This window comes from Quercus suber, unplaced genomic scaffold (genome assembly GCF_002906115.3).
Source record: "Quercus suber isolate HL8 unplaced genomic scaffold, Cork oak 2.0 scaffold_337, whole genome shotgun sequence".
NCBI classification, from domain to species: Eukaryota; Viridiplantae; Streptophyta; class Magnoliopsida; order Fagales; family Fagaceae; genus Quercus; species Quercus suber.
This window is the reverse complement of record NW_027069789.1, coordinates 601,141-612,246: the sequence shown is the minus strand read 5'-3', so window position 1 is coordinate 612,246 and position 11,106 is coordinate 601,141. Positions and strand designations below refer to the sequence as shown.

At 34.0% G+C, this 11,106-nt stretch overlaps 1 protein-coding gene across 1 annotated transcript; it reads right to left on the bottom strand.

Moving 5' to 3' along the window:
* Nucleotides 1-5,375: 5,375 nt before the first annotated feature.
* LOC112039421 (transcription factor bHLH87) lies at nucleotides 5,376-7,755 on the bottom strand. The gene is made up of 3 exons (XM_024072298.2): nucleotides 7,453-7,755; nucleotides 7,005-7,184; nucleotides 5,376-6,805 (listed from the first exon to the last, which is right to left on the bottom strand). Exon 3 carries the CDS (start codon nucleotides 6,794-6,796, stop codon nucleotides 5,396-5,398), a length of 1,401 nt encoding a protein of 466 aa, XP_023928066.1. The 5' UTR covers nucleotides 6,797-6,805; nucleotides 7,005-7,184; nucleotides 7,453-7,755; the 3' UTR covers nucleotides 5,376-5,395.
* Between the last annotated feature and the right edge of the window lie 3,351 nt (nucleotides 7,756-11,106).

The window sequence follows — 11,106 nt, the reverse complement described above, 5'->3', positions numbered from 1 at the left end:
GCCAACCCGAGAGATACCCGTGAAACTCTTTGCTTGGAGGATTTTAAGTGTGACTTTCTTACCCTTCACCCATACTATATATACTCTCATTACTCACAAAAATATGAGAGGTCATTCAGAGAGAAAAACCCTAGATAAGTTTTCTACAACACAACACACTTATCTTTTAGAGAGAGAAAGAGCTACTCATCCTTAATGAGAAATTATTGTAGCCTTTTCTCCTTCCCTCTTCTATTACCATACTTTGAGAGGAGATTTGTACCCAACACACAACTCACACCTTTTAAGAGTGTAGAAAGTGTTTTGGAGTTTGGAAAGCTTTGGGGATTTTCCAAAAGAAGCCGGTGAGGCTTGGCAAATACAATTAGATGTATTGCGGGATCCAGAAAGCTAGAGAAGACATGACTCTGAGAAGTCCATTGGTAGTAGGAGCTTAGAGGGTTCAAGTGCATTGGATAGACTAGGCTTGAAGGGTATTTTATTATTCGTGTACTCCAACTTTATTCTCTAGTAGATCGATTTCGACTTGGAGGGTCACATAGAGGTTTTTGCCGAGTTCTTTGGTTTTCTCTTTGATAACACATCTTGGTGTTATCTTGTGTATGCATCTCTCAATCTAGCTGTAATTTATTTGGGGTCCAAACAAGCTCTTGTATTTTCACACAAATTCGAGCTTTCAAATCACATGAGTATCATTATCAAAGCTTAGAATAGAAAGCCTCTAGCAAAAGCATATAAACCCATTAAAAATGTTAGAAATGTTTACCTCAAATAAAAGATGTGAAGATGCAAAGGTTCCTAAGAAGTTTTCCTGGCGATCTTGTCAGAAAGATGATGGTGGAGATGGTGGTGTGGAGTGGGTACCATGGGAGAGTGTGAGGGAGTGATAGAGATGAGTGTTGAATGAAAAATAAAAAGTGGAGGATCCTATGTTGACTAGCCAAGAGAGTGAGATATAAGATGAAAATGTGTGGTGCGGAAGTAAAAGGGGTAAGTGGGTCACGTGAGAGTCTCAAAAATATCTGACCATACTTTTTTTTTTATTATTAAACTTTGGACAATAAACTGGGGTACACCAATGCTAGCCTCTCCTTTCCCTCACTTTCCCTATAAATACCCTTTTTTTAAAAAAAAAAATCATGTAGAAATTAGTGTAAGGTTGGATGCAAAAATTTTGTGAGCAAAGAATAGAGAAAAAGTGAGGAAAAAAAAAGCGAGAAGTCAAAAAAAGAAAGGGAAAAATCAAGAGAAAAACCCTGATTAAAAAAATCTCTCTCTTTCTCTCTAGGAAACCCCACACCAAAAACTCCATCCTTTCTCCATTCTTATAACCTTTTGTGGGTAAGGATTTGGGGGTGGGTTTAGTTCATTAATAACTAAACCCATCCCACCCCTTTTGTATATTGTAATCATCTTTTCATATATGTATAAAAAAATCTTTCCTTTACTTTGTTGTGTAAATAGTTGTTTTATTTGACTAAGTTCTTGCATATATTGTGTTTGTTTCTAACCCCTTTCTTTTAATGCTTTTAATAATAATGTTAGATATTATATTTGTATTGTTCATCCTAGATGGGTATTGGACCATCATCCTAGTTCATGAACGGGAAGTACCCTTAGGGGATCCCATACCACCTAGGTATCTGGACTTTATATATTTGCTTTTACATTATTTGTCATCCCTTCTATTTTCTTGCAACATCCCCATCCCCCTTTACATATCTTGTAATCTCTTTTATTTTCTTGCAACATCCCTATACCCCTTTACATTTCTTGCAATCTTTTTTATTTTTTTGCAACATCCCCATTCCATTTTACTTTTATTACTTATATATATATATATATATATATATATGTATATGTATGTATGTATGTATCTATGTGTGTGTGTGTGTGTGTGTACGTACGTACGTATGTATATATGTATGTATGTTTGTATCTAGACACCTAAAAAGAAATGATTTTCTATTATGTGTATGTGTCACAAGAGTGGTGATGGCTTAAGAACTCCCACTTCTTTATGTTGAAGGACACATAAGGCTTGAAAGGGATTAAACCCTATTTAATGGGGAAAAAAACATTTTAATCAACTTTACAATAAAAAGGAAAGAGGCAAAACATTAAGAAAAAAAATAAAAAAGAAAGAGGCGGCAGCAGTAAGCCAGTAAGTTTTCCAAAAAAAAAAAAAGCAATATTAAGAAATGAATGGGAGGGTAGATGGGTAATTTCACATCAAACACACTCTCTCCCCACTTTTCTTTCTAGTTTTTTTTTTTTTTTCCAACTGGAGACAAAAATTTTTCCTCTTAAATTGTGAGCCCGGCGAGAAAACTCTTCCACACCTATTCACCCCCGCCCACCACCCCCGCCCCCCCCCCAAACACCAAACACCCTCCTCTCCCATTTTCTTTTCTACTTTCTCTCCCCCTCTATCATTTCACCCCCACCCAAACATACCAATAGGGATTAGCATCTTGAGCTTTCTAATGCCTTATAGGGACATTACATGTCTATTCGTACTACCGTCAGAGCTAGCCCATATTTTTTCATACAAAATGTGGCAACATCCTTATTTGGTGCAATGGAATTTAAATGGGATAACACTATATACATTCTCAAATCTATGGAAACTAAATTTGACCCTAATTAAAATGAGTTGGATTCTTCATTTGAAATAGAGAGGATCATGATCAAGCTCTCCTAGTATTAAGGAACCAAGATCTCAATATAAAAGGACACCTTCTGTCTCTTCAGCTGAGAAGCCTAATGACCCCATTGTTCACTCCTTTAAGCGAAGTGCTTTTATTTCTATATGAAGAAGTGAAATTGGACATCCAAACACTAATATTTGACAAGCCAATGAATTTCACGGTTTGCTGATATTTCATTACATTTCATAAATATAGGATTTTACTCATCATAAGTGCGGGATTTGTTTGAAAGGATGGTTCTATTGTTCGGCCCAAAATAAAACCAAGAATACCATGAATAACAGCTTTGGAGATTCTTAGTTTGACAATCCATGGGGATTACAACCTACCAGTGTTATTGTGAGTCTAATTCCCTCCCACATTCCTCTCACTTGGACTTTTGAGAAAACTTTCCACTATTAAAAGAGAAGTTACCAACGGTATTTGGTGAATCTCAATATAAATGAATAAGAAAATACTAAAATTATAAACATTTTGCAATTTTTTTTACAAACTACTAATGTAAGAAGTGATTATTGCTAATGAATAATAGCATTTAGCAAGAACTCATTGCAGCCAATCCTTTACTATCATTTGTGACACCTGACCTCAAGTAGTAAATTACCGCAAAATTACTAAAAAATAATGGATTAATGGTTATTATGACTTACTTCAAACCAATATCAGGTTATTGGTGAAACAGATATATGGATGAGCCCAACCCACTGAAAACCCCAACATAAGTGCAATGGGCCTGCAATTTTAAGAAGACCACCATACTGGGCCTTAAACAATGAAGAAAATTTAAATAAAAAAAAATGAAATAAGGATTGAAGATCGCAGGGGACCTAGGCCAATTGCAGCTATTTCTAACCAATCAAAATATGACACCTGTAGCAGTAGTCAGCTTATGAGAAAGTTAGAAACTGTAGCTGTCCTCAGCAAACAATAGCTATACATCACAGCCTGAATACAGAGTCAAAACTCTCCCACCTGTGGAAACCTACAAAATATGAAGTTGTAAGATATTCTTACACACGCAAATTGGTTATCTTGTGGCCTATTGTTGACTTTAGAAGTGTTAGAAGAAAAGCCAAGCCAGAGATCTGGCTTTTTTTCAAAACAGAAAGCCTAAATTTAGAAAACAATCCCAACCAAAATAACCTAATTGATCATTTTGAAGCCAACCTTTCCAACCCTTTAGAGGGAAAGGCAAACAAGACCCACATATCAAATCATAGTCCCACATCACTATTTCTGTTTTCGAAGGTCATAATAAACAATGTAACAAAAGGGAAAAAACTAGCACACATGGTGTGTTTTATACATACGGAAAATATTCACTTAAAATATAATTTAAAGTTAATCAATTTTTGGTATAAATAGAGATTGAACTTAAATCTCTTATACAACTATTAAAAACTTTTCCAGTTGAACTAATCAGAATCCACTAAGCTATGTAGATTTAATACATTAAGTGCACAATAAACATTACCTATATATCGTAAAATACAAGGAGAAGAAATGGTTTTAGATGAAGAGAAGGGTTGTAAGGGAACATTTAGTATTACTTTTTTTTAAAGTACAATTTTTTAACACTATTTTTTAGTATGTATAATACTTTTAAATAATCTCATTTTCAAAATAATTAATTAATTAATTAATTAAACCCAATATACAAAAGTTATGCCAATTGGAAGCCCGCCCCACATGCCAAAAAAGAAGCATAAAATAGGCGGTGAGACTTGTCATTTGTATCATGGTTCTCACTCGAGAAAGTGAAGCTATATCTAGTAGAACCCATTATGAAAATCACAAAACTAACCCACATCATCATACCCTAATTATCAATTTCATCATTAATAATATCATTAGCTGCATAACCCTTATGATTTATTGTAATTTTCAAATAGTTTTATGCAGCCTGCCAAAAAAGAAGCATACACACGTGCTAAGCAATGAGGTTGGAGTGATTTCCAAGGGCACGCTTTGGGTTGAATCAAGGAGACAGGACCACTGACTGGGGCTCACAAGTCTTAGAGAATGTCCCTTGCATTGGTTAGCTAAACAAATTACATTAAAAAAGCCATAAAGATAACTAAGAAAGTGAGCTTAAACTACATAGATCACATTAAACAACAATATAACAAAGTGCCAATCACTTTCTTGGCATTCATCTTAATCATAAGTGTTATAATTGCTAAGCCTTTTTGTACAGAAAAGGTTCATGAATAGCTTAGCAAATTCCACCCCTTATTACCACTTCCACTATAATCATCTTCCTTCATTGAACAAAACACAATGATGGTAGAAGCAGCAAAAGCAAAACTAATAAAGGGTAACATACAGTGAAGCCAAAAAGCTCTGCTTGCTGTTGGGCGGTGGGTCTCATGATGGTGATAATTAGGAAAAAGCCATTATCATCAGTTAAAGAGTTAAGAACATAGTAGACCACATAGACATATAATAATGAAAATTCTGATATGGGCCACAAAAGATTTTTCAAACTTATTTTTTTTGGGGCTAGAAAATGGGATTTGGGATGTTAATGATTGGTACTGAAATGATGTTGAATATGATTAGGGGATCTTTGGTTAAAGTATCTTAATGCAGCTTAAGGGACTTGATAGTACAATGGAATTTTTTTTTTTTTTTTTTTTTTTTTTTTTTGGGGATGGGGGGGTGGGGGGGGTTGGTCATTGTTTTCAACTCTGGGAATGGTGGATATGGTTAGGGTTTTGGAGTGGTAGATGTGTTTGCATGGGAAAAGAAGGGTTAAAAGAAAAGGCAAAGTCTGCAGGAGGACAATAATTCATTGTGTCAAGTTTGTGGCCAAGACTTTCTAGTGCTTTGACTTGTGACCTGAGAAACTTGAGGTAGTTTGCAGCCTCATCAAGCATTGATGCAGTGTCCATCTTGCTTCCACCAGGAACCAGCCTCTGCAAAACCCTAATTCTCTCACTGATTCTCTCCCTCCTTTGCCTTGCAGCCACAGTTTGTGGATCTGTGGATATTTTAACATTCTTCCTCTTTGGCTTTTCCATCACCTCCAAACCCAAGTTCACTGGCCTAAAAGCTGCAGCCCTATAAATCATTTCCTTCATTTGTGCAATGGCCTCTGGATCAGGTTCTTCAACGGAAGATGATACTGATGAAGTTGAGTGTTGAAAGTTGATGTTGGATGAGCTTGGTTGCTTCTCTGATCTGGGTTTTTTGGATTTTGGTGGATTCTCAGAGATGAGTTTAAAACCACCTTCTGAATTATCAGAATGATCATTTTGAAGAAGATCAAAACAATGATAGTTTGGAACAGCTGCCTTGAGCTCAGTTTGATCATTGCATCTCTTTGTAGAAACAGGCTTGCATTCTTGAACTTTTTTTCCATGATTGACATAGAGATCCGAGGAACTTTGAGACACAGTCTCATCAATCTCATTTACAAGGCAGTGTTGCATGTCATTGTTTCTTGCATTATTGGAGGCATTATTCTCGGACTCACCTGATGAAGCTGCACTGCCAGAACCAAAGTTCCATAAGTTTCTGCAGTCAGAGAATAACATGGAAATCCCATCATCTTCGGCCGATGTGTCTGTGTTGCTATTGGTAGCTGAGAGCAAGCAGTCCAATGACTCAAGTGAGCATGTTGTTGCTTGAGCCTGGCCCTTTCGTAAGCCATTAATGACTTGTGATTGGAGTGGCAACCTAAAACCCCCCATGACACATGTCGGTGGGTTCATGCTGTAAGGCCTATTGATCAAAGAAGACGGATATAATTGATCAGATGTTAAACTTGTCCCAGCTCCTAATTCTGCAACCATTGTTTCTTCACGTAACATCATAGCTTCTTGCTGGTGGGATAAGTTGGTCATGTTTGACTCAGCTCTTACTGAATCCAATAGGACAGCTGGTGGCTGAATCATGTCTCTCACTCTTTCATAATTTGTATAATTATGAGATGTTTGAGCGTGTTGGAGCACCTGAATTGGATTGAACAAGCTGGAATTTGAGTTGGACAGAACCAAGCTTTCTTCAAGACCATGATGGTGATTACTCCACAAGGATGGCGTGTTTGTGCCTTGTGAGCCATCCCAACCCAAAGGATCCATTGATAATTACTAATATTCAATATGACAAAGTAGGTAACTCAGTCAAAGAAATATGATCAAGAAAGAGAGGAGGACATGAATATGAGATAAATCAAATAAACCATCAGATTCATGAGAGATATGTCATAGTAATATATGCCAAATATCTTTGCAAAAGAAAAGCATTTGTATGAACAAAATAAGAAAAAGTGTTGTACACAGGACTTACCAATTCCAGGATTAGCTGCCTTCTAAAGAGGAATACCCAAGAACAGGTCAAGTCACTTGTTTGAGTCTTTTTTATGCCAATAAGAGAAGGAAAATGATCAAATTAGCCTCAGCTTTATAGCAACTTGTGCCCAATCTGGTATTGGAGCTAACCAACCTCTTTAATCCTATATCATGAAAACTGTGATCATAGAAACGGAAAAACCAATGCAAACGTCAGTTTGAGTAGACAATTTTTGTCCACTATTATAATGAAGACAACCCCAAAGAAACTCAAAAGAAACCGCTTCAAGAATTCATACTGGCTAGTAAACATGAAAATAAAAGCATCCCAAGAAAGAGAGAGGACAGAATAAGTATATAACAGAAAGTTGGCTTTCTTTGATTTAAATTGCATTCCAAATTAAATACGCAAAAGAAAGATAACAAAGAAGGTTTTTTTCTTTTACCTTGAGCTGCCATGGAGAGCCAAAATTGATAGTGTTTTGTTTGTTGAAAGGTATGCTTATATAGATGGGAAGAACAAATGGTTCAAGTTTATAATGCAACAAATATTGGTAAGAGTACTTGAGCATGTATGATATGAGAAAGGGAGAAGCCTAATAAAATATACTGTTAATAGTTGAATGAAGTATAATGGGGTTTGAAAAAGATAAGGCTTTTTAGTCAGTTTGGTGGGGTGTGAGAGTATAATATATTTTTGCAGATGGGGAGCATGAGATTTCAGAGAAACATTTTAAATCTTAACTAGTTTAATTGTTTAATACATACTATATGGATTTATGTATTTCTTTAAGTGGGGAAAGTCTGACCTCCTTTTATTGCTTATGTTATGCTATTCCATGCGCACTGTAAAGTTTCAATAAAACTGCAGTGAGAGTGAAAATTAAAGCATCTGTAACAGTACCACTTTCTTCTTAAAAGGATTTCCTTTAATCATAGTTTTAATCATAACCTTTACTGCTTCACTTTCGACTACAGTACTTTTTATTTTGGTGAGAAGATGTACCTGGTACCACTCTTTTTCTTAAAAGATTTCAATTACTCCTACCTTTGAGCAATCTGTCATTTTTATAACCGTCCATAGGATGGAAACAAAAGTCTAAAGCTTTATTGCAAAATTTGTCCTATTGAACTATTTGTGGTTTGTGACCGTATGTATGTAGACAAATTTATGAGTTCAAATCTTATTATTAGACTTCACTTTAAAACAAACAAAAACAAAAACAAATGCATTATGATGGGATGTAAAGTTAGACATTTTTTGTTTTACTAGTTATAGGTCTGTGACAAAAGGTTACCATTAATAGGGGGATTTACTTGTTTTTATGTGTACTTTTCATCCGTGCAATAGAACGATGTCAAATCATTAGCTTCATGCCTTCATGATACACGAGGTGTAATGGTTACAGACAATTAAACTCTTAACAAGCAAGGACAATAATCACCTGTCAATTTTAGCTTGAGAGTTCCACATGTACATGTAACAATTGGACAAAATAAATGCTTATGTTTCCTCCAGCAGCATTATACCTAGGTAGATTAAATTTGTACCTTTGTTGATGTAAATAGTGAAATAAGTACATTTCACAAACACTATAGTACATGAAAAACCTGAAAAAAGATATGTGGGTATGAATCTTAGGATTACCATTTTGAACCAAAAAAAACTGGCGGTGGGACTGGGATGTTTAGAGCATAAAAGATATTGCCAGGCAAGCAGAGGTAGGCAATAGCAGAGAGAAGATATAGCAGAAGCAACTTGCTAAATGTTAACAGAAATTTGTCTCTTCAAAACCTTGATTTTTCACTTTATTTTTATCAAAAGAGAGAGAAACAGAAAGGCATCAGCTGGGTTCTGAAACCTACCCACATGCGCCCCATGATTACAGCTCAGTGAATGGGTTCCCATAGTATTTGCTTATAACATCTCTAATTGTCAACTCTCATGTATTTCTTCACTTCACTGCAGATCAACATACAAATAAGTAAAACTTATATTTCTTGAAAGAAATTTAAGGAAAACCCAAGAGAAAGAGTGAGAGAATTTAAAGACTAAAAAAATACCTAACCAGTCATATTCCTTTGCAGTATTGAATTGACAAGTAATTATTCAACTTTTCAAGATTTGTTTTCACTCTATTCAATTTTTTCGAGATTAGTTTTCACTCTTCTCCCGTAATAATAGGTTTTATTAATTAAATTTATGATGAGATGGATCCACTATTTATGAAAGATGGGATCCATCATTTATAAGAGAGAATAAGCTTTAGTCCCTTGATTTGACACCACTTTTTATTTCTTTTTTACCAAATTTGAAACCCTATTGATATATCACACAATGACATAAAAATTTGAGAGAGAGAATAAATAAAACCAATTTATGCTATGCAAACTGGAAGTTATAGGACAACTTGTTCAAGAGTTTTGTAAGTTGACTCAATGATGAACTATGTGTCACCAAATTTGGCCCTACTCGTTTGTAGTTTGAATAAAGATGTCAATTATGAGCTCACATTGAACATAGCCTAGTATTACTAATACATGTACCTAAAGGTAATCAATGTGAACCCACCAAAGTTCTAAGGTTTCGATTGATTTAATGCTTTTCCATTACTAAAGCTTTTATGTCAAAGTCATATATAGTGTCATCTTTTGTTCCTCCCCTCACTATCTTTATAGAAGCATATACTTAAGATGTCCGTTCTAAAATAATTACTCTTTACTATTATGTCAAAGACTCAAAATAGTAATGGATTTTTTTTTCACTACCAAGGGAATTTGAATACATGTTCACTATTTAACTATGAAATATTTTACCAATCATGAATAGACTAAGTTAGACACTTAACAATTCTCCTATGGTTAGCCAAAAGAAAAGATATAGTACTATTTCAATCTTTCTTCTTCTGTTTTGTCCCCCATTTTCTTAACATAATTTCATAAGAAATTCCATCTTGTTAATTGAAACAATACCGAAATAATAATAATAATAGTAATAATAATAATAATAATAATAATAATAGCCGATGTTCAAGATCATAAGTAATAGTTTCATGATCTTCTTGTAATTCTAAACTGAAAATTACATGGGAAGTAATAAACATATAAACCATAGTAATTAACCTGATTTCATTCACAAATCATTTTGGTTGTCGAACATTCACATGTCTTATTATAAAGATTGCAAGTAGCCACATTAAACCTTTAAGACTCAAGAGTAGCATTATATAGGCTTCCAAAATATTCCAGTCTTTCTCACACAAAATTTGTCTCTAAATCAATTTGGAAGAAATTTTTTCAATTTATTATGTGGTGATTTAAAATACTATCCATATATATTATTTAAACATGTCACATGATTCGTTAACTAAGTCATCTAACTAAAACAACACATGATGATCATTTTAGTTGTCATATAGTAGGTTAGAGGAAGATAGTAACTACAAAAAAAAAGCGCCTATGGCCGCGGACGATCATATAAATTAACCCAAAGATTATTGGTAACTTAATTGTTTTTAAAATGATATATATATATATATATATTATTAGTAACTATTAATTTTTTTAATTTATTTATCATTCTTATTGTGTTTTTACTACCATGTTTATCTGGTCATTCATAAATTATATATCTTGCCAATGCAACGAGTTAAAATTATTTTTGAATTAGTAATTCTGCCAACCATTCTATAATGTAGAATCACCATTTAAATTGGTTTAACAATTATTATTTTTACCACCCACATGTTAGGCAGGAGCAGGATGAGCTTAGTAGTTGAGGGGAGGAGGTGTTGGGTTCTATTCTAGCTCGAGGGGAGTTCTTTAGAATATATTAGGATAAATAATTTTTTTTTTTAAATCAATCTAAATAGCTATTTTCTACCCCCAAAAAAAAAAACAAATCTATCAATTTTTTATTTTTTATTTAAAATAGAGGAATTTGGAAAAAGTAAATTTTAAAAATAAAGGAGTAAAAAATAATTTGAAAAAAGATTTGACTTATTTCCAATATTTTTTCAACTTGACATTTCTCTTTATTTTAAATATACAATAGAAAGTGGTAGTAGATTTTAATCTCTATTTTTTATTTAGTTAATAGG